The 24,900-nt window shown below is 38.6% G+C and overlaps 1 protein-coding gene across 4 annotated transcripts in view; it reads left to right on the top strand.

Moving 5' to 3' along the window:
- SNX31 (sorting nexin 31) overlaps positions 1-20,017 on the top strand; it is a 75,007-nt gene extending 54,990 nt beyond the window's left edge. For 2 of the 4 annotated variants that reach the window (XM_019716373.2, XM_074316487.1), the window contains 4 exons: positions 2,880-2,993; positions 5,963-6,040; positions 11,993-12,061; positions 14,735-20,017. In XM_019716373.2, coding sequence (XP_019571932.2) covers positions 2,880-2,993; positions 5,963-6,040; positions 11,993-12,061; positions 14,735-14,830 — 357 coding nt within the window. In that variant the 3' untranslated portion in view covers positions 14,831-20,017. The remainder of the gene's footprint in view (positions 1-2,879; positions 2,994-5,962; positions 6,041-11,992; positions 12,062-14,734) is intronic. The other 2 variants (XM_019716374.2, XM_074316486.1) reach the window with 2 other exon arrangements.
- Positions 20,018-24,900: the final 4,883 nt, after the last annotated feature.

The raw sequence follows: 24,900 nt of genomic DNA on the forward strand, positions 1-24,900 counted from the left end.
TATTGTATATCAACCATACCTCAGTAAAACCATTTAAAAATAAAACAAACACACATAAAATGAGGTTATATATTGGTCAGTTGATGAAAATGTTGTGACCAGAGGTTCACAGGACATAAACCTGTATTTCCCCTTGGTCTATGTTCAGTATTCAGTAATTCAGTGTTTACAGTGACTTTATAGAACATGACTACTATGAATTATAACAATTGACTGTGTTTAGAAGGTAGAAATATAAATAAAAGCAGAGAATTGATTACCTTAAGAAAAATAAAAGAATGTTACATGAATGAAATCCTATAGTATGTAACCTTTTACTCAGCATAATTCTTTGGAAATTCATCCAGGTTGTGGTGTATATCAGTAGTTGGTTTCTTTTCTTTGCTGAGCAGTATTCCATGTTATGGACTGACCAATATTTGTGTAACCATTCACCCAATGAAAGACACCTGGTTGTATCCAGTTTTAGCTATTATGAGTAAAGCTACTATAAATATTCATGTATAGTTTTTTTTTTGTCTGAGCACAGATCATTATTTCTCTGGGATAAAAGCCCAGGAGTGCATTGCTGGGTCATATAGAAGTTGCATGTTTAGTTTTTAAGAAACCACCAAATTGTTTTCAAGGGTGGCTATTCCAACCTACATTCCCATCAGCAATGTATGAGTAATCCAGTTTTTCTGCATCATTATCAGCATTTGGTATAGTCACTATTTTTTATTTTAGTCATTCTGATAAGTGTGTAATGGTATTTCTTTGTGATTTTAATTTGCATTTCCCTCATGGCTAATGATGCTGAACATCTCTTCATGTGGTTATTTACCATCTGTCTATCTTCTTTGGTGAAATGTCTTTTCATATCCTTTGCCCATTTACTAATTAGATTGTTAGTTTACTGTTGAGTTTTGAGAGCACTTAGTACATTCTAGATACTAGTCCTTTGTTGGATATGTGGTTTGCAAATAGTTTCTCTCTCTATGGTTTTTTGTCCTCTTAACAGGCATTTTATGGAACAAAAGTTTTACATTTTGATGAAGTCTAATTCATCAGTTTATTCCTTTCATAGATTGCGTTTTTGGTATCAAGTCTTTGCCAAACCCTAAATCCTGAAGTTCTTTTCCTAGGTTTTTTCCTAAAAGTTTTATAGTTATAGGTTATACATTTATGTCTATGATCCATTTTGAGTTTCTTTTTGTATAGGGTGTGAAACTTAGAACAAGGTTCCTTTATTGCCTATGGAAGTCCAATTGTTCCAGCACTGTTTGTTACAAAGGCTATCTTTCCTCAATTGAATTGCTTCTCTATGTTTGTCATAAAACAGTTGGGCATATTTGTGCAGGTCTATTTCTAGATTCTTTATTCTGTTCCACTGACCTATGTTTGTATCCCTCCACCAGCACCACACAATCATTCCCTTCCTTTGTAATAGCTTTATCAAGATATAATTTATATACCATACAACTCACCCATATAAAGCCTCACATACATAGATGTGCGTGCACATCTGTACATCCCCACACGGACTCTGATCATTATTCAACTAAAGATCTGAAAGGAGCTCTCTGGAGCTTTGTCTCTGTATAAAGCCCTTGTCTTTGGTCTTCTGTCCCACAAATTCTAACCTGAACTTCTTCAAACTTCTATCTCTTTCTTTTCAACTCAGCAAGAACTCGGGGCTCTATTTGGGTCCCCCGTCCCTGCTCTGAATCCTGGAGACTCCCTCAGGCAGTAAACTGTAAAAGTGTAGGACTCACCTCACTTTTTTTCTCCCCGAGTTAATAGTCATGTATTATCTGTTGTTCAGTGTCAAAGCAGTTGTTTCCCAGTTCATTTCTTACATTGATGGCGTCAGAGCAATATTTCTAAAACATAAATCTAATTGTGTTATTATCCAGCTTTTAAAATCTTTTAATACATGCCTGTTGCCTTCAAACTAGAGTCCAGACTCCTTAACTTAGCTTGTAAAATCTGTAAGAGTTAGGGCCCTTTGGTGGCAAGCAATAGAAAAACTAACAATTGTGGCTCTAGTGAAAAAAGGAATTTATTGGAAGGATACGGGGTAACTCACTGATTTAAAGGAAGGGCTGAAGCAGAGATTTAGGAAAATCAGGAGCAAAAGAAGCTCAGATTTTCTAGGAAATTTTCTAGGAATTTTTTTTCTCAAGAGCTGCTCCTTGAGTCTCTCTGCTATGGAATCAGATGAGGAGCACAGAGAATATTTGTTCAATTGCATGAACTTGGATCAGGTGCCACCCAGGAGGGCAGTGTTCCCTGATAGTCCTACCTAGAAAGCCGCAGTGGAAGAGGGAAGGTTTTCCCAAGAGAATGTGAGACTCTGTTACTAGGAGGAAATGGAAGAGATGCTGTAGAGCAAAAATCCCAGGTGCTTCCTCCTGTGCTTTCAGGAATGTGGCCCTAGCCTCCCTCCCTAAATTTCTCTCACCACTCACATGCCTTGCAGCCTGTGCTTCAGCCACACTAATCCCTTGCCATGTCGCTAATGTGCCAAGTTCCCTCACACCTCAGTGAATTTGTACTTATTTCTTCTGCTAGGAACCATTTGTTCCCCCAGGCCCCCAAAAAACCCCACACATGACAAACTTAGTTTCTATTTCTGCTCATATCCCCCAACTCTGAGAAGCCTACCTTTACCCTCCTGGTCTGGATTAGATGCCCATCCTATTTACTTCCATAGACCTGTGTTTACTTCTCTTACAACACTTATTATATCCAACTGTAGTGACGATTTACTCTCATGTTTCCTCATAGACTGATAGCTTTTTGTAATAAGGGCGGTCTCACTTGTGTTGATATTTTGCCAACACATAAGAGACACTTAAATTTCTATTGAATATCAAATAATATCTTTTTCTCTGTAGGGGACTCTGTTGGATATGGATGGGCCCCAGCGAACTCTGAACCAGAACTTAGAGCTCAGATTTCAGTATAGCGAGGATAGTCGCTGGCAGTGGTTTGTTATTTACACCAAACAGGTGAGTTCTCAGGACAGAGCATGAAAATGACCTATGCTGAAATGCTCTCTTGCTTGCTGGGGTGGACAAAGTATATTACCAACTGGAGCAGAGTGCTAGAATATGCTACACAATTTCTTTTTGACCTAATATAATTTGTTTGCTTTTTGTTTTGTTTTATTTTACTAGTCACCACAGCCTTATATCAATTAAAAAAGAATTTTGTTACTAGATAACAGAAGACTCAACGAACAGTGGCCTAAATCAAGGGTCAGTAGTCTTTTTCTCAAAGGGCCAGATAGTAAACACTTCAGATTTTAAGGTTTATATGGTCTCTGTTGCAACTACGTAACTCTGTTGTTGTAGCACAGAAGCAGCCACAGACAGTATGTAAACAAGTGGGTACGGCAATGTTCCAATAAAACTTTATTTATAAAAATAGATTGGGGGCTGAATTTGTTTGCTGACCCCTGGTTTAGACAATATAGATTTTTATCATCTGAATAAGAATACCACAGGTAGATGACTGGCATCTCTATAATTCTCTTGATCTTTTCCAAGCAGATAAATGCTATCCCTTTTATCTGGAAAGCAAAAGCTTTACCCCAGAAGCGCCCGGTAGGCTTTCCATTATGTCTCATTGGCCAGAACTGGGTTGCATGACCACTGCTAGCTGCAAGGGAGTCTAGAAATCAAGCATGTAGCAAAGAGGAACAGGATTCATAATCAGCTCAGAATAAGCATGAGTCATTGCCTGGAGCCGAGCACTGGTCATTCCAAACAAAATCTGTTGTAACAGTGTTCAGTTAGAAGGGAAAGGGGCTGTTGGATAGCAAACTGTCCATGTCTGCCACAGGCTTATAACTAAAATTGGAAAAGCAATTCTGAAAACAAGATCTAGTTTTCTAAACACCAAATTCAATATAAAACTTCCTTTTACTGAACTAACTTAAGTAATTTCAATTTGGAGTCAAAACTACAAATGTTCTAAAATGAAACAAAAATAGCAAAGTAATCCTTTTGTCAACATTATGCTCAACTGGAGTCCCTGGTGGTCACACTAAGTTCCATGGAGCATTCTGGTTTTAGGTAGCCAAAGGTCTGTTCAACTCTCTACTTGTAGTACAGTTGTGATCACGAGATAATAGATATCAAAGTTCTCTGAAAAACATGAAGTGTTAAACGAAAATCCTAGGTAAAAGAAATGGGTCCTCAGGTTTACCTTTAATATGAAGCATTCTTAGGGAAATTGCAGGATGTTTGCTTACGCAAGATTTGCAGTCACTTGGAGAGATAGATTTTAGTAGTGAAACCACCCTCCCTCCCCCAGATTGCTAAGTGCAATAGTTAAATTTTATTATGGTCTTTTAATCTAGTCTGTAGCAAATGAGTTTAAGCCACTATAGAGAGGTATAATAAACATTCTTTTAAATGATTCCTAGTAAGGCCTTACTTCCTTTGGAGTGTAGGTTTATTGATATGCACCCAGGGGCTACTTCTGCAAAAGGCAGAAATGTGGCTGTGTGCCTTGCAAATACATACAACTGAGGACTTGGGCCCAAATCTTTATTCAGCCCTTTAAACAAAAGCTCAGTACTTTTATATTTAATAAACATTACCTGGTTTATAGCAGAGTCCTAACCTACATATTTATGTACATTGTATAATAATGCAAATCAGTCCATACCTGTGGGACACCATTAAACAGCCTTCCTAGCTGCCTCAGCTCAGGGGTAGTTGTTTAACTATTTCATACCCTGGTTTTATGTAGGTTACATATATACACAGATAAACAGGGTTAGTTCTTATCAAAACCAAGAAGTCAACATTTATTGTTGTTGTATATACACCCTGCGTATGCGTATGTTACTCTTCTTTATTAGTGGCAGTGTCTTTCTTCTCTCTTCCCACCGTTCTGTCCCCTTAAAATAAAGTGAATTCCTATCATGTTCTATAGTCTGCAAGACTTTGAGATGTTCTCTCTATGTAGCCCACTCTCCCTCTAATTATTTCTATGAACTATCCTCCAAGAGTTTTCTACGTGGGCTACCACCACAATCTGAGTTTTCTCTCTCTTTCCTCCTTTCCATCATCTCTGCCCCACCCAACTCCCATTGCAGTGACCATCCGTGAGCACAAACTCAGCCTATACTAAGGTCACCTAGCCTCAAACTTTGAGCAGCAGTTGTCTCAAACCTTGGTAGCGCTGAAAGGGAACAGAGAGCAAGGCAAGAACTGAGAGCAAAACAAGAGAGAAAAAGAATTAATGGGAAAGGAACAAATGGGAACATTATAGGGTACCTTATATTTGGCAGATAGGGGTAAAGATCCTGGAACAAGGAAGCCCCAGCTTTTGTGTAGCAAGATGCATAACACGTCTTGGACTAACCATGATGAACGAACAGTAAAGCCACAGGTGATATTGGGGGCAACTGTCAGACTTGAAGGTGAATGATTAAAGATACCAGAAAAATAAGAAAGTGAAGAAAAACAACTAATTTCTTTTAGTTCAGTAAAAGCCGTAAGGCGCTTAATATAGTCTTTCAAGCAGACAGGTTACTATTTATGCCTCATAATAGGTGTCTCAGTTATTATGCATACAATTAACCGTAAGATTGAACAGCATCAGCTTATTTGGTTAAAGTAATAAGCAGTTTTTATTATTTGTTGCTTGTAAAACATGAGCTGCTTGCAAAGTAACAGAAAAAAATGGGATGTGAGGGGGAAGTTTCAAAAGGGAAAAAGAGAAGTAATGAGATCCATGCCATTTCTCACCTGTCTTTTAAAATTTTACTGTAAATATATCTACATGATTGAGAAAATTTATCATTACTTGCTAATTGCACCTTACACAAAGTTATGGAAGTTGAAGAAATCCAAACTCATACTATTGGAGGGCAGAACTCAAAATCTGCTTCATGGTGTGAGGAGGGAAAGAAGAGAATGAAGTCTCTTCAGTTGAGAGACTTCTTTTTTTCTGGATTTTTTAGGCTTTTTTGCTGAGTAGCTGCTTGAAAAAGATGATCTCAGAAAAGATGGTAAAGCAAGCAGCAGAGAATCCAGAAATGGTAAGTGCTCTTATTTGTGTATACGTTTCACTTTAAGTTCCCACTAAACTACCCTGATCAGCAACCTAGGCCTTCGAGTCTAGGCCTCAAGGATGGAATCCACTGGCCCACCTCTACCCCTTGGGAGCTCAGTCTTGAACATTCAAGCCTTTTTTCCAAGGAGAAGTCATTCTTACATTGCTAAGAACTCTCTAACCCTTTACCCTGTGTCTTTGTGTTTCTGCCTCCCCGCAAATGGAGGATTCTGGATTCACCATAAAAGCTACATCATAAAGTCGGGATCTTGAGGGGTCTTGAACACAACAGCAGTTATCTTAAACTCTACAGTTTTGTCTCTAGGAAGAACCCCCAGCCTCATGATACTTCCACTGTGCCATATTAAAATGCCTTTATCAGTTGGGAGAAGCCATTGAGTAAAAGAAGCTCTCCCGCCTATACTTTTTTCTCAATGTGAAAGTAAGCTTTGTTACTTTCTTTGTTACTTTCTGAAAGTTACTTTGTTACTTGTTTTTCTAGTCTACATCTCTTTAATAAGAACCTAATAACTCATTGAAAGGGTTGGTGGCAGGCTGTGAAAAGAGTTACTGAGGTTTTAAACTGTTCTACTTGCTTTGTTACAAGATCATAAAAGCATGTCCCCAATAAGACAGTACAGTTTGCTTTTTAAAACATGGTTACAAATACTAATGCTTGGTTGACATTTATAAATGTAACTCAGAATATTACACTGATCTTTAAAAATACAACAGAAAACATTTGGAAATATTCTCTAATGTTTTCATTTAAATTTAGTTCTTTATAAGAGGATGGATGACATCTTTATTTTAACATTGCTCTTTCTTGACTTTGCAGCTTTTTTTCTAAGCAAATAGTTGTATTTTATCTCTTTCTTCCAGAACTGAAAGTATTTCTCCAAGGAAAATAAAATGTACTGCCTCTTGGTATTTAAACAATTCAAAATGTACTAGAGTAGCAAATCAAAGCAATAAAAAAAATCAAGGATGCTCTTTTTAAAAGAGTAATAAAATCTAACCTCTTAGGCAGGATGGATCCCCTTAGGCTCCAGTTATTATATACACAAAAAGAAGAAAGAGAAAAGTAATTAACTGAAATAGCCCTATTAAAAGGGAGAAGTGCCCTCAAATGTGGTTGAATAAAATGTAAGCTAGTTGATGCAGGAAGTACTTCTACCATGAAGAGCTAAAGAGTTTGCTCAATAATAATAATAAAAAAAGTAGTGATCTATTTATAAAGTTTTCAAGAAAAATAACCACACTAACTACATTCCTTAGATCTGCACACAAAATGAAATCTATAGTTTATCCCTGGTTGCAAAATCAGTGTATCAGTCAATCGTTGTATTGCTTTATCCAAATTCTCAAGTTTTATTTTTATTATTTTGGCTCTTGAAAAGACAAGTTAATACCCTTCCTCTTGAAAATTGGGTTTTCAAGAGGATATTGTAGGGATAGTCCACATTTCAATCTGGAATTTCATCTACAAACCCCTGGGTAGAATGGGACTCTGGCAGGAAAAAAGAGCAGACAGATCAGCTGTTTGGATTTCAACTGTTTCTGGGACTTGTATCAAAGTACAGTTGATGAGAACAACTGTAGAGCTTAAAGTAGCCATGTAAGTGTGTGACTGTGACATTCACTTGTTTGCTAGGTAAACACGTAAAGTCTGAACTGATGTGTATCACTTATAGAGGGCTTGTATGGACTAGGAAACAGGTCTCTATTTTGCAAGGCAGCATAGATTTCAAGATTTTAATAATCATGAAAAATATGGGGAAGGGGAGAGACATTGAAGAAACTGTAACCAAATGAGCCCCATAAATAAAGCGGATGGTCCCTAGAAGCAGATTAAATAGTACTGTTTCATCCTAGTAAGAAGGAAAGAATAAAAGAAGAAAATTAGTGCCAACTTAATTAGCTTAGTTAGCTTTAGGCAATGTTTTCAAAGGTAAGTTTTGAAATGTTTATAAAGAGATCATTAAACTTTGATGTCAAACAAATGCACTAAAGAAAAATGTAAATGCTCAACAGTAAAAAAATATGTTAAATTCTTAAAAGCAGTATTAACTGCAAACCAGGAGAAATAACAAATGCTCCTACAGAAAAACCTAAATAAGTTTTGTTAATATGTGCTACTTTTAACCACTACAGAATTACAAGGATTATTTTATTTGAAGATAAATTGTACTAGTTAGAAATAGATAAGTGTCTTCAGCAAAAGGAAAGTTTGTTTCTCTCTCATCTAAGAGAAGCCCAGAGATAGGGAGTCTAGGGCAGGGATGGTAGCTCCATGATGTCATCAGAGAGCTTTTCTCTCTGCCATCTTCAGTGACTTTTACCTCATGCTCAATATGGCTGCTTGAGATCCAGTCATTATATCCACATTCTAGGGAACAAGTATGAGGAAAATATGAAGAAGGGCTCCCTTCTTTTTTTTTAAGAAGTTGTCTCAGAAGTCCCACACAAATTTTTTGCTTACAGCTCATTGGCCAAGAGTTAGTCACATCACAGGCCCACACTTAACTGCAAGGGAGCTGGTAAGTGTAGTCTTTTTGAAGGGTATGTTGTCTCTCCAAATAAATTCAGGTGTTATTACTGTCAACAAAGTCACTGCCACTAATCTTATGCCAACAGGAGTCCCCAGTCTGGGATGCAGAAAGAGGAGAAACTTGATTCAGATGAACAGTTTGCAAACCAGTGAGAGGCAGCCTCTAGTGGAAACAGAAAGTGCTCTCCACTGAGACAAAGGGGAGGCCTACATATATAGAGAAAGTGCCTACCTTGTACCTCATTGAACCATTTTTACGCAAATAAGAAATCCAGATTTGCACAAGGTGATTTCTCCAAATAGTACTGTCCTGATTGGTCAGAACCACAAGTCTGAAATGGCCATTATGGAGCCACTTGGATTGGTTGGTAAAGATGCAGATGAGGGGCAGCCAGATGTCTCAGTTGGTTAGAGCATGAGCTCTGAACAGCAGGGTTGCTGGTTCAATTCCCGCATGGGATGGTGGGCTGCACACCCTGCAACTAAAGATTGAAAACGACAACTGGACTTGGAGCTGAGCTGCAGCCTCCACAACTAGATTGAAGGACAACGACTTGGAGCTAATGGGCCCTGGAGAAACACACTGTCCCCCAATATTCTCCAATAAAAATTTTAAAAAGAAAAAAAAAGACACAAATAAGTATATAGTTGCACAGCTCCATTGGATAGGGCAGGTCTCAGCGCATTGGTTGAAATACAATTCCAGGAACTCTGTTATAAGATTCAGCTCAGCCAGCAATACAAAGTGCAGGAGGCTTGGTTCAGTTTGTGGTTGTTCCTTAATATGCAGTGTGCATGAGAGGCCTCTAAACAATGGTTGTTAGACTCTGATTATGAATTTAGGCCCTGTTAATCATAAGGAGTCCTTCTTGGCAGATGTATGTGTTCTTGAGGCCCACATAACTAAGAAAGAAGGGCAGAATGAATAATGGAGTAGGCTATCAGCAATCTCTGCCATGTAATGAAATATAAGACACAAACAACAAAAAGCAGATGTATTTTATGCAGTAGATGTACTCCTAGGGAGTTTCTGGAAGTGCATTGTTGCTGTTATTATTTTGTATATTGAACCATAATAGAAATACATGAGAGGTATCAGGATGATGCTGGTGAATAATATTCTGAGTTGTAAAACATTTTATATTTTTAATAATCCATACCTAGTTTAATTGTTTTGTTTGTATATTTTTTCCTTAGGTCCACTTAAAAGTGGGTCTGAATCTCTACATAGCTTTTCTGAAAAATGGCAACAACAAGATGAACTTCTGCTTCCCGCTTGCCTCATACCTCTCACTCCCCTCCCCAACTACTATCACCATATATATTTTTCTCTCTTACTTATTTTTCATTTTGGGTAAGGTCACACTATGTAAAACGCCACTGGGCTCAGAGATGGGTGCTTTGAAGTGTGTTCCTGTGATGTGGTAAGGAGGGGGCACACCAAGGGCGGTACTATCTGATGCCCCAGGAATGTTGGCTTTTGAAAAGCTCATTCAGTTCAAAAATATTTTGAATAGCTCATGCAGACACGTTACAGCCATCACGAAAATGGCTTGAGCATAGCAGGAAGACAAAGTTTTAGAGAGCCGGGGGACACTGCTATGCAGGAATAAGTGGTTAGATTATCATCAGAAACTATCGATGAAGGAGAGAGTTCAGGAATATACTGTGTTAGGAAAAAGGGTTACGATTTCCCCCCAACTTTATTTCCCCTAGTAAAGCATTATTAAAATAAGTCAAGGAAACAAGTTATATCAGAAATTACTTAGCATTTTATTTATTTTTATATAGGGAGGGGGAGGGAGAGGATGAGGAGACTAGGAGAGAGAAAAAGTCCAAGAGGTTTTCCATAATTCTGTATTTCACTGCCCAAGACTATTTATACACTATAATGTAATATTGTAAAATAATAATAATAATAATAACAATATAGCAAAACACATAAAACATCAGAATATTAAGTTCTTATTAGTGAGACTTAATAAGTGACTTTTTTTTTTTAAATACTGAGGTAGGCCTCAAATATAGGAACTTTTCTATTAATAATACTAACCTAAAGGAAGTCCTATGCATACTTCAAAACAATACATTTTACAACAAAATTAAGTTAACCATAGTTAAAAGATAATGCTCTTTGCAGTGTCACATTATTTACCCCATTTATTTGGAAATGTCCCGCTCTGTATGCTCATGAATAATAAGCAATAATAAACAACTTAATAATTCACCCCTAATTCTATCATTTATGAATGCCTTTTTTTACCATGCATTGGTTCAAGACTACGCATCAAGGAGCTTATTTGTTGGAGAGAAAGGCGATTAATAAAGAGACACAGTGAGTGAGAGAGTGATAAGACATGTACATAATGTATAGTTGTTTAACAGTAGTTCTTTTCCTGTAAGAAGAGTCTAAGAACTCTTTCCCCGAAACCCTGGCTAGGTCACGTTTATTGGCTGTACCAGACCCTCTCTTTGCCCCTCCAGATTCACTTTCTACTCTCTTCCACTTTCTCTGTACCCTGGAGACTGACCTTCGTGCGCTGTGACCTTGCCCTCTGACCTCCAACCAGGCTCACCAATGGGGAAACCTAGCGAGATTGGAGAGTGAAAGAAAAGCGAGAGTGGGTATTTATTTCTCCCACTCTGTGCCTTCTGGGTCTCTACAGTTGGCACAGCACTCTACTGAGGGCTGTACTCCAGTAGGTGACCTCTCCTCCTGGCAGCTATAGCTACTCCCCTTCCAGCACCAGCTGCTCTCCTTGCCCTTTCAGGCCCAGAGGTGCTAAGAATTACCCCCCTTATTGCTAGCCCCTGGTGGCTTCAGCATCCTTTCTTTAATTCCCTTTAATCCTGTCCATACCTCCATTAAATAGTTCCTTTTTAAAACTCTCCTCAGTCACCCCAGGAGGGCGCCATCTGTTTTCTGCTGGGAGTCTGACTGTTATGTTAAGTTTACCTTATGTACATGAGGTAGATTCAAGTGTCTTAAACTTCAGTTTGATTCTTCCCTTTTGATTAATGGTGCCTTTTGATTAATCAAAGCCCCATTTGGCTTTGATTCAGCATATGGATTGGAGTTCTGTGGATTATTTCAGGATTTAGAAGTTCATTTCATGTGAAGTCCTTTTAGAATCTGCATTAAATCACAGTATCCATAGGCAACCACCAAGGTTAAACATTAAGCTTCACTTAACTTCTGGCGACTCGATTACTGTACCATTTAGACACTGGAAAATGAAGAGAGACTATGCAGATTAGAAGCGGGTGTGCCTGCTGACCGGGCCATTACGAGGGTTATTGTGGAAGGGGAAATGTGCTGGTTAAATAAGGTATTTGCATGCTTGCTTCTCAGAGCTGTACTGACTGATATTTTTCTAATCTGTTTAGCAGATTGAAGTTCCGGAACAAGGCAAAAGTAAAAAATACCACATTCAACAAAGTCAGCAAAGTGAGTCGGTGAGTAAAATTATGTAATTAGTACATTATAATTTTGATAAATCTGCCCTTTTTTCCCCCTACTAAGTAACCAATGTCATTCTACTTTCAAGAGTAAGCCAGAATTCTCTTTTTCAGAAGCTCTTCCAGGTAGGTTAGGTCAATTGGAGGGCCATCAGAGACATGTAGTATGTTTATTGTAACCCCCACTAGGGCTGGGAGAAATGCTTTTCTGAGTTTTTACATAAAATTTTTTAAAGAAGAACACAAAATTCTTTAGTGATTACCTTCTATACCCCATGCATTTTTTGGAAAATTCTCTTTCTAGTTTGTATATTTTAGTTTCATGGATTTTCTACAGTGTACTCTATATAAAACAACTTTTAAGTTTATAAAATTCTTTTTGAGAATTTAAATCTGCTGTGCCAATAACAGTAATGTAAAAATCATAATAGAAAGCATTAATAGGCTCTCATTATTCCCAGGCACTGTTCTGAGCACTTTTATCCTTACTACTGTCCTGTAAATCAGTTGAGGAAACTGAGGCACAGGAGGTTAAGTGATTTGCCCCAGGTTGCACAGTAATCAATGGTGGAAGGAAGCAGGCACTATGACTCCAGAGCTGTGTCCTTTGCCAACTCTTCCTTTATAGGTTCAAATCTTAGTGTAGATGGATGAAATAAAGGTGGCCTCTAAGCAGCATTTGAATGGAATTTATTATTGGTCTAGCTCTTGTCACAGTCTCTGCTGTATTTATAAAAATACTTAGTATATGGGGATAGTATTTATAAATATATAAGTATATAGGGTCCTTTCTTAAGTCAATAACCTCAGGAAAAATTTTAAAACAGATTAAAATATAAAGCTTTCTCTCTTTCGTAATAATATATCTGGCTACTTAGATCAGAGACAGGACATGAGAACTCTGCCACTTACTGGCTATGTTTTTTCAGGTAATAACCTAAATGTGTATAAGGGACTCCTGAGGTACTTATTAAAATGTGCCTCCTGGGCTGCACCCCAAAAGACTGATGCAGTAGATCTGAGGTAGAGGCCCTGAATCAGAACGTATAATAAGCACCTCAGTGGGAAACACCACACGGAGCCTCAATTGTTTTAATTTGTAAAAATGTAGGTGGCAATCACTCCATCATTTAAATGCATCCATTTCGGCAGCAGAGAGACCATGTGGAGTTGTGGTTCTCAACTTTGGCTGCATACTGGAATCACCTAGAGACATCTAAAAACTAGTGATGGCTGGGGACTGGTAACAGAGTTTTTAAAAGCTCCCAAGTGATTTCATGTACAGCCAGGATTGGAACCATTATGCTAGAACAGTGGTTCTCAAAGTGTAGTCCCTAAACCAGCAGTATCAGCATCCCTTGGGAACTTACTAGACATTCTATTTCTCAGGCCCAATACCCACTGGATCAGAAACTCTGGGGGTGAGAGCCAGCAAGCTGTGTTCAGCATATCCTCCCACTGAGTCTGATGCAATATTCAAATTTGAGAGCCACTGTCCTAGAACAACAGGCAACGCAACTCAACAGCACAACTGTGGTCAGCATTGATGCTAATTCCGTTATCCTCTTAGAGGAGCAGCAATGCCAAACAGGCAAACTTCCTTAATGCTCTGAGCAGGGCCAGCGTGTCAGAAGCGGGCCTGGTATCCATCCCACCATGTTGAATTCCAACTTATTTTAGCAAATCTTTCTTTTTTGTTTCTTCATTTTGATTATTTTTAATTTTTTTATGAAAGTATAGTTGGCATTCAATAGCGTGTTAGTTTCAGGCATACGACATAGTGATTTGATATTTATATACCTTATAGCAAACCTTTCTATAGAGCTTACCCTGTGCCAGGCACTGTCATGATTACTTTCCATGTATAATTCATTGAGTCCTCATAACACCCCAGGTACTATTATTATCCTTGGTTTATAGCCGAGAGAACTGAAAACACACAGAAAGGTTAAGTAACTTGCCCAAGGTCACACAGCTAGTAAATGGCAGAGGCAGTGTCCAAATCCAAGCAGCCTTTATTTGCGGTTTAACAAATAAAGTTTGTTTGTTTTTTTAACCACTCTGCCATGGGATCTCTCTATCAAGACAAATCCCTCATAGAAAAAAAATGTTTCTTTAGCTGATCTGCTGTTGACGTGTCCTACATTTATTTTGCCAATGCCAAAGCATAGTCTCCATGGTCCTGTCTTTGAGATTTCATAAATACTGAAGGCTGACTACTCAGACACTGGAGGTTTGCAGCCACCATAATCTCTTAAAATGTTTTAAAATAACTATTATATTTTTTTAAATGTGTATTTGTGTGGGATGTACAGTAAAGATTTGGGGTGAAGTTAAAAATTGACTGTCACATGGCTGTAAGAAAGGAGAAAAAGAGGAGAAGCAGAGTTCAAGTGTTAACCTGTAGACATTCCAGTGTTTGGAAAGGTACTCTGGACAGAGCTACCTGGGCACACCAGCAAGGGGCGCTCTCAGCCCTAACAGATGTACACCTAACCCAAAATACATCTTCTACAGGATAAAACCATTTATAATAGCCATTGCTTAAACAAATGTTAACTTTCTGTTGCCTTTTTAATATTAACATCCTTGACTTTTTTTTATTGTTATTGTTGTTATGGAAGTTATTTCCTCCCATGTACATATCTGACCTCTCTGTTTACTTTATAGCAGAAAGATTATTCTAGTTTTCGACCAAGAAAAAGCAAGATTAAAATAGCTGAAGTTGACTGTGTTTTGGGGAACATAAAGGAAGAAGGTCTTTGAAGAGAAAGTCTCACTTTTTAAAATGTCCTCTATGGCTGTCTTGACAGTGAAAGAGGTTAGGAGTTGAAACTGTGCTTCCTACCATCAATGAAAGAAATTTGACACCTTCACAATTTTTTTGTGACATTAAGATGGACCATATTCATCAAGATTCCTGCAGAACTTTGCTAATCTCAAGATGAAAAAGATACATGAGCCAAAGTTGTACAGCTTGTTTTTAATGACTCATAAATGACAAGTGGAAAAGCTGAATCAATTAACATGAAGCTCGTTCTCCCCCACGCCGACTCCAATAGATGTTTACCTGGCTTCATGAAATCTTTTGTATGTTCTGATACCACATGAATGAAAGGCTCTGTATAAAACACTAAGTGCATTTGGAGTTCAGTTCTGAAGACATGACTCATCAGCTGAGGAAAATGTGACTCTAAGAAATGGAATAATGGAAAATGAAATCTGGACTTCACTGATCCATCCACAGCACCAGAGCAAGAAGGGAATGAAGTACTGATCAGTTTCCTTACATAATTCTGGGCCTACCAATATGCATATGCTCAAGGTAATAGGCTGCCCAGTTCTCTGTTTCTCCACTGTTGTAATTATATTCTGTCCTCAGGATACTGAATTCAGCTCAATAATCATCATGCTGTGTGTATTTTGAATATTTTTGTTTTGGAAAGCTGTGGGGCCCTGCACTTGATATCAGATACCTTACACATCTCTTCACTTTAAAAATATGTATGTTTTTTTCGCTAGATTTTCCTTATCCAAATTCAGTTTATCATGATAATTAACTATATGTAGAATTAAGACTGTAGTAAGGGAGAAGGGCAGAAGAATGTATGTAATGTAATGTCGTTAGATAAAGTGCAATATTCTAATGTTCTTTTCTAACCAGCTTGTTAACTAATTATATAATGAATACGAAATATACTCTAGTGAATATAGAATTTACTGATGAAAATTCTATGAATGATCTTTTTGAAGTGTAGAATCTATTAAGGCCCCACAGTATTTATAAAGCAATGCCTCTAGCCATAACTTCTAGTGCCATAAAGTTTTATATTTATATCTTAGTCTATAGTAGGAAATTTTGGCAGGAGGGATCATAAATATCCTAAATAATCCATGGTGAGTATGTTAATTTATTAGATGAAAATAGAAGCTTATCCACTATTTTGCCAACTTAAAAATAGTCGAGGTCTATTTCTTTTTAATAGCAAACACCTACACTGTGCAAGGGACTATTGTAGACACTAGGAAAGCAAACAGAATTTGTATTTGGAGAAGATGCATATATTAGGTTGAACTATATGCAAGTGCTGTTATATAGGTCAGAAATAGTTGAATGTTGTCAATTTGATATGTTTCAACTTGATACATAAGAGTGAGTAATCCCAGACAGCAGGTACTAGGTGTCCAATGTATAGTGTGGACCTGTGTGTCAAAGGAAGTTGGGGGGCAGGAAAGAAGTCCCAAGGGGAAGAGGGACTTTGAAGAAAGAGTAGAGCCAAGTAGACGCAGAGATGGGGGCACACACGTAAAAGGAAAGGACAAACACCTACGGGAGAATGAATACAGTGTTTGGGCAATGATCAGCAAATCTATTTCATGCTAGCAACGTTTTAGGTTAAGGGAGTAGTGAGGAGACAGTGCTAAGAGTATATATGTATACACAAATGTAGCATCCCTGTAAGATAAGTAGAGCAGTTTATCCCTTGTTTGAGAATGGCAAAAACAGAAGCATTGTATTTGTTAGGTTTTTTAAGACATTGAGATTATCATCAATATATACCAGAATATGAGAAGAAAAATACAAGTGATGAATGCATTCACAGTATATTCTGTGAAGAATAAAGGAACTGGGATAGCAGAAAACAAAATTCAAAATTTACTTTGTAAAATGACACATTCCTTAGCAGTTCTGTGAGAGAAGAAGGGGCTATTAGCCCTTTTGGGGATTAATGGGCCTAGCTTTATCTAGGAGGAGTTTGGGGGTTTGAATCACTTCTGGATCAAAACATATCATTATCAGATTAAAAAGTATGAACTCCAACTGCCAGAGTGGCCTTCCCTGCTGCAGCCCCTGAGAGAAGTCCCCCATCACGCCTGGGGGTAATGACCTCACTCTTTGGGTGTTGCTGCTGGAATGACCTTCCCAACCACGCAGCCAACCAGCACAGGAGAGGCATCAGCCAACTCCTGACCTTTATAAAGGTAAGCAATTCTTTAAATCATCCAAGTAACTCCTAAGGGCTGTGGCATGTCTTTGGAAATTACCAGCATATGTTTCAGTCTATAGATTCACTCCTCATATACCTGCAAAATGGTCCTCAGTCAGCCAGATTTTCTCCTGATACGTCTACATTCACCAACATCACTTCTCTCATCATTTCTAGACATGCATCTTCGTCTCTACGGCTGTTAATACTCCTAAAATAACTGGCATAAGTTCTCTGCCCATAGCAAACAAATTTGAGTTTGAAAATTGCACAAAAATCATACCGAGAATAAAGGGCAGAGCTGATTAAATTGTAGTTAGGCCCCGAGGCCCTTGAGTCTTATGATAGGAAACCTGTGCAGGCTTTGTTTGAAGAGCTCACGTGCTCGCCAGAGCCAGGTGTCAGTCAAGGTCAGCATGTAGTAGTGAGCTTATGGCTTGCATGCACGCCATGTGGACAATTGGGAAGCAAATTTTTTGTTAAGTATATAAGTCAGAAATTATTTGAAGTTCACCCCCAAAGTGAATTTGAGAATCACCAAGTTGTCTTAGTTTGTGGAAAATCAAATAGGTTCTAAGCCTCAGTGAGAAAATAGTGGCCAAAGTGAACCTAAAATACAAAACAAAAGAAAACTCAGCAATGGAGACTACGCTACTTCTCCAGATGCTTCCTGTTTGTACCTCCTCCTGCAGTGTGTGGACAGTGGTCCACTGGGCCACTGAAAGAGGGCCAGTGTGCACTCAAGGTGGTGGGAGATAGAGTGGAAAGGACCTCTCTCCTTCATTAGGGTGATCTCAATCCTGTCATCAGTGATCCTAGAAAAAAAAGTCAAGAAGAAGTTAAATGTATTTTGCTTGGCTTATCACCCAAAAATAAGATGTGCTGAGTTAACTTAGAAAAAGCATGGCTAACCAATAATCCCTTATAAGATGGCTTTTAATTCTTATATTTGTACTTTCTCCCCCACTTTATATTTGTAGTTTGCATGTAAGTTGCTTTATGATAGTTATTTGTTATATTCTTAAGAGATAAGTCGTTTGTATAACAATTTTCCAGACAAGAAAAATTAGATAGAACTTTAGAAAAAGTACACCGTGAGCTTGCATCTTTGGTTTAGCCCTAACCATGTACTTTCCTGTAGGGCAGTCTTTAGCTAACCATATGGGCTTTGCTTGTGTAATATCTTGGAAGGGGTTAGACATTCACTTGATTTAAAGGCACTGACCCTAGTGTTTTTGCATTGTTTGTGCACCGAATGTGGTTTCTCTCCCGGAAATGTGGGAACACAGAGTTGGCTGTACTTCCTAATGAGTTTTCCATCTGTCCACATGAGCACATGTTTGATGGGTTCTGTGGTGCAGCAGTTGTCTGGGGTGGAGGTGCTCTGAGCAGCAGGCTGAAACTGGTGCGTGTGTGTTGGCTTTGCTGTGCATATGGGTGCTCTCATTTGCACTGGAAACTGGTCCCTACAGAACTTCTAAGGAGCTCCAATCCTTTGTAATAGGGTCTAGTGTGCAGAGGAGGAGATGTTGTAAACCTGCTTCTGGGTCCCAATCAAGGGAAGTTCAGAACTTGATTTTCAGCAGTACAAAAATGATGAGTAAAACAAGTGAAATGGCAGTTATTAAACATAGATGTTGGAAAAGTCAACCATTTGGAGACAAGTTCTATTTAAAAATCAATTCACTATAGAGTTGATTCCCAGATTTTGCTTCACAATAGCTGGTGGAGCAGTATGCTTTCCAGAGACACTAAACCAATAAATATACCTGCTAATGCACAAAAGGAAAGCATCCACTTCCCAGCATGTGTATGGCACCATGTTATGGAAGACAGTAGGAAGATTGTGTATCAGAGTTTATTTTCATATAGCAACTGAACATGCATCACAGTGGTTAAACCTAAGATTCTTACAGGTAACTGGATTTATGTCAATTAAGTATGTAAGCATTAGTTACAATTTTGCAATTAGCTATGGGTTGTTTTTCTCTTTTTCTTTCCTTTTTTCTCTTTTCATTTGTCAAAATTAAAGCAGGTGACATGCAGTCTCGGGATCACAGTAAAGGTAGGCTGAGATCTTAGAGTGTGAATTCACTATAGAAAAATTCTACAATCTTACTGCCCTTTACGGGGGACTTAAAAATATAGTCTGCTGGATGATTGATAAAACAAACACAAAAAGCAACTACTTCCACTTTTTTTTTTTAATGTGCCTTGTGAGGTTGGAAGATAGACATATAAAACATATTTTTCAGGTTTTTAAAGAAAATAAAAATCATTTGTAAGTCTTTTCTCATTCTGTTTGCCTTAAAACAACTGCATAGACCAAGAACAATTTGCATTATTTGTTCACTTTTTCCCCCTATAAAAATGTCAAAAGTTTCCTTACTTGTTGGTCAGGAGCGTTAGGTTCCAAAGTTGTATTAGTCCAGTTAGTTGTATTTGCAGAAAATTGTTGTCAGAGTGGAATAGCCTTGAGCTTTGTCCTGATTTAGGCATCAGTTTTGTAAAGGTGGATCAGTGTTTTGAGAGGAGAGCAGAATTGAGGCAAGTTCTGATAAAATTCACTTCCTGGTGTGTATTTCAAGACTGAGAAATGCTTTACTTCTGTCTGAATGATCGCCAGGAGCTGTTTTGAGACTAATATGGGAGTTAAGATCCCTCTAAGCCTAAAATTTCAACTCAGTTTGAGCCCCTGGGGTGAGCTAAGTGCCGTTCTAGGGTTGGAGCAAACTCTTGAACAACACAGATTGCTGGAATCGTCCAAGCTGCTCGTTATTTGGTCCAAGCAGACATCCCAGGGCCTTTTGGGATCAGCATAAGCCCTTCTTTAGCTTCTCATTTGCCCAGACTTAACAAACCCTGAACTAGCAGAGCCTCTCAGGAGTGGAAATATTAAAGGGTTATACAGGAAACTTATGTCCAGAAAGGAATTTTAAAAAGGCAAGGCTAGCCTACACTATGAGCTTTCCCCATATTATCTCCTATTGCCTTTCCTTGCATCTGAGAAAATTTATAAACATACTGACTTCTTAAGTTTCTGGTAGTTGTTTTGAAGTACAAAATAAATGATTACATATGTGAACATCGTCATTTCTTGTGCACTCTGGAGAATTTTTTTGACTTTTTCAATGATATGCAGCAGTGTTCTTTGGGAGATCATTTCTTGAGTGCTTTGGAACCCATGTTCTCACATAGTCCTCCATCCTAAGATAGTACTTTTACATGCCTAATAGCTTCTATCTCATTAACTCAGTGATTGTGAGATCTGGTGGTCACAGGCATAGCTTCTCACCAAACATCCCTGTAATCCAGGTGCCCAGAGATTATGGAATGAAGATAGTCTGATTTATGTGCAGTGATGGTATTTAGGCCGCTCATAGACTCTTAGCCTAGGAAGGGAACACAGAAGTGAGGCATGAAATTTTCCTGCAATTTTCTTGAAATACTTAGAGCATTTAGTTCCACAGAGGATGAGAGGCATGATAGTGGAGTGGAAGATGACCCTTTTGACTTGAATTCTGAGCTTGCTTCTGCTTCAAGTTAGCAATGTGAGTATCAGCAACTTACCATGTTTCCCCGAAAACAAGATCGGGTCTTATATTAAGTTTTGCTCCAAAAGACGCATTAGGGCTTATGTTCAGGGGATGTCATCCTGAAAAATCATGCTAGGGCTTATTTTCCAGTTAGGTCTTATTTTCGGGGAAACATGGTACCTAACTATATGGCCCTTAGTTTTCTCATCTGCAAAATTAGTTGTAAGAGCCTATATGTGTACTGGATTATTATTATTTTTTAACAACTTGGTTAAGTTGGAACTATGTTTACCAGAGTCCCCTCACCTGTATGGTTCCAGTTTAGAATTAGTCCAAAGAGAACCTTGCATGAGAACTGGGAAACAGCACGGGAGTGGCATTACCTTCTGAAGGTCTTTTCACAATCAGATACAGCGGCTTGCAAATGCAAGGTGCCCACAGTTTTCAGCTTGTCCTTGCCCCTCCGAACTCCATTTCAGCTCTTCTTCTTGCCTGCTGGCCCTGCTGACCAACAGAACCCTGGGCCCACCACCAGATGCTTGGCATGGGACTCACAGACGCAGTAGCTACACAGAGGGAACAGCTTCCATAGACCTCTCCGACAGCTCTTCCTTAGTGGTCCCACTTCAGTGACCCCCAAGCGATGCTTGGCTTCCCAGAATCCTCAGGCAGACTAGTTTGTGATGTTCTATCTTTCTCCAACACCCCCTTCCAAACCTTCACTTTCTGGACTCCTTGCAGTTGTGTGAGGTGGAATGCCTATAATAAATCCGCTGTTCTGTAACAGTAGTTCTGTTTCCTTGACTGAAACCAGCCTCTCACTACTCACCTTTAAAGGCTTTGAAAAAGCAATATGTTTGCTTAAACCGTGGCAAAAATGATTCCCATACTAATGATCAGTTACTTAACTTTTGGAAGGGGAGGTTAATCAGGGCGAAGCACTACATGTGTACCCGGTAGACATACAGTATTTTGTCTAATATATGTGTAAAAATTTGTAAGGTTCTGGCAGGTGTGGACAACTGCAAAGAAAAACAAGTGGTATTGCAGTGAAGAGCCAAACTCTTCTTTCCAGGGGTCCAGCTGTTACCTTCATAACTCCAGAAATTCAAGGAGATCTAAAATGTTTACTTTGCAGTTAACAAAGAGAGAAAGATCCTTTTCTGAAAGTTTTGCTTGAATACTTAATGTTTACTTGTGCTGGTTGTTGAAGGAAAATATTATCTTCTAGTCTTCAAATTTTTTCCTTAGTTTTGTAAATACAATGCCTGGCACACATACACGCTTCATTCCCCCCGCCCCCCCCCCCCCCCCCCGGTGATTTAAATGTTTAAACTGTTGAAGAATTGAAATGAATCTAATTCTGGTGTAGATAGATATATGCTACTTGTCTCATACCCTGTGACTTGTTCATGATTATGCCTTGAGAACCCAGAGTGTTTTTAACAACACCTGATTCACGCTAGTCTGATGTGAGGTAGGACACCTGTGGAAAACACTTTCAGGAGCATGTCTCCCTCTGATGGTCATTTGTTAGGACTACAACAAAGCAAAGTGCCTTCTGGACTATAACTAGAGCTCAAAAACAAGACATGCCTCTTCCCTTGTAGGTGCAGTGTGCTTATTAAACACCTTGTTATTTGGACACATTTCTTTTCTGCAGAGACAACTGGTTACATTGGGATGGTTGCTAGATCACTTTGAGTCTCTTCTGATAAGCTTTCAATTACGTTTTTGAAAGTCTTTTCTGCATTTTCTAAGACAATATATAATCAATATAGACAAAGCCCTTCTTTTCCTTAAACAGAAGAAAACTTCCTAAAATAAAATCCTACCCCAAGCGAATGTGTTCTTCATCCATTCATTCATTCACTCATTTAGTTGTGTCTAATACAGTGGTTCCCAACCCTGGCTGCACACTAGAATTCCTGAGCAGCTTTGAAAAATGCAAATACTGGGCCTTGGTGTTAGTATTTTTAAGCTCCTGTGGTGATTGTAGTGTGCTGTCAGGTTTGAGAATTACTAAGCTAATATTTTTAAGCACCTAGTGTGTGCTGTTCATTGTAGTAGTGCTAAGGATTTAATGGAAGGGATACAACTCGGCTGCACTGGCCTTCTGCCATCACCATTCCCAGGCCACACATATCATCCTCTCTGACACTTCACTTATTCATTGCATAATTAACTTCTCATCCTTTGTGTCTCAGATTAAATATCCCTTATTCAAAGACATCACTGCCCTTCCATTAGGGCACGTATTTTGGGACATTGTTTTCCCTCACAGCATCTCTCCTCTTTTGTAACGCTTGTCCCAGTTGTAATTACAGGTATTGCTTCCCATTAGAACTCTCATAATCAGAACCCAGGACCAAATAGATTTTGGTGATGAGGAAGAGGAGGCAGATTTATCTGAAGGGAATGGAGTTTAAGTTTCAGGACCCTTGGGGTGGTTTGAGTAATATCCCCTCAAAGATGTCCATATATCCTAATCCCCAGAACCTATGACATTGTTACCTTGCACAGTAAAAAGTACTTTGCAGATGTGATTAAGTTAAAGACCTTGAGAGGGAGAGAATATTCTGGGTTATCCCTCCTTATAATCCAAGGATCCTTTAAGGAGGTAGGAAGGTCAAAAGTAGAAAGAGACGATGCAAGGATAGAAGCAGAGGTCAGAGAGAAGAAAAGATGCTATATTGTTGGTTTTCAAGATGAAGGAAGGGGTCAAAAGCCGAGGAATATGGGCAGCCTCTAGAAGCTGGAGAAGGCAAGGAAATGAATTCTCCCTAGAGCTTCCAAAAGGAATGCAGCCCTGCCTACACTTTGATTTTAGCCTAGTGAAACCGATTTTGGACTTCTGACCTCCTGAACTATAAGAGCATTACTGTTGTTTTAAGTCTAAGTTTTTTTTTTAAAGAAACTGTGGTACTTTTTTTTTTTTTTTTAAGATTTTATTGGGGAAGGGGAACAGGACTTTATTGGGGAACAGTGTGTACTTCCAGGACTAAGTTGTTGTCCTTTCAGTCTTAGTTATGGAGGGTGCAACTCAGCTCCAGGTCCAGTTGCCGTTTTCTAGTTGCAGGGGGAGCAGCCCACCATCCCTTGCGGGACTCGAGGAATTGAACTGGCAACCTTGTGGTTGAGAGCCCACTGGCCCATGTGGGAATCGAACTGGCAGCCTTTGGAGTTAGGCACATGGAGCTCTAACCGCCTGAGCCACCTGGCTGGCCCTTAAGTCTAAGTTTGCAGTAGTTTGTTACAGTGGCAATAGGGAACTATTACAACCTCCCCTTGTACGGCCCCTTCCAAGACCTTGGAAGGGACTCTGGATGTATGTTTACATGGTCAATGTTTTTGTAAAGCTTGCAAATTTAAAATATTTTCAATACAATTAAGGCTGCTGTCTCTTTGCACTCAGACTTCTCAATGCTCTCTTCTCTGAGTAGCATGGAGTGGCTACAGACATTTTGGGCTCTGGCTAGGCAGAAATGCAGTTAGGGATACTTTAGTTTACATTTAGTGGGATACGTTCCTGTGGTTCACAGTCACTTCCATACAGCGTTAAGTTATTGCTGGAGTATGGGAGTGGCGTCCATGAATACTCCTTATGCCCATTGTGCTAACATCACCACATGAGGTAATATGAAGGAGTCACAGAATATGTGTAGCATGCAATTCATTCCTTTAATCTCACCAGAGAAAAAAGGTGTCCACATAGTCCCTATATTTTTCAGATCAAATAAAAGCAGTAATTCATGAAGATGGAGAGATACATTTGAATACAAGTAATGAATAGGCTCTCAGATTGTTTAATAAACCAATTAATGAAGAAGATTGAACACACTGGGAAAAGGTTGAAATTCTTTGCTGATTTGACATAATTTACAGGTATAATTGAAAATATCATAAACTCAATACACAACCACAAGAAGGACATCCATGACAAATTGGTTAATAAATGCCATTTGTTTGAAGAGTATTTAATATTTGTGATTAGTTACTAGTGTTATTAGTTTCTAATAACATTAGTTATTAGAAAATGTGAAATTCCCTGAAATCTTATAATTCTTCTATGAAAGAAATTTGATAGAGGTTTTCTCAAGTTTGATAATAATCCTGAAAATTTATGACATTTCCAAGAACAAACTGTTAGACTGACTAATGGCCCTTGAATGGATGGACATGAGATATCCAAGAGGGTGTCTTGGTTGGGTGAGTATACTAGAATTCAGAGGAGCAATGAACATTGTGCAGAGGAAGTCTTCTTGGCTGTCTTCTTAGCTGTAGGACTGGATTTGGTAAACTACAAAAAGAA

The sequence above is a fragment of the Rhinolophus sinicus genome, linkage group LG12 (genome assembly GCF_036562045.2).
Source record: "Rhinolophus sinicus isolate RSC01 linkage group LG12, ASM3656204v1, whole genome shotgun sequence".
Lineage (NCBI taxonomy): Eukaryota > Metazoa > Chordata > Mammalia > Chiroptera > Rhinolophidae > Rhinolophus > Rhinolophus sinicus.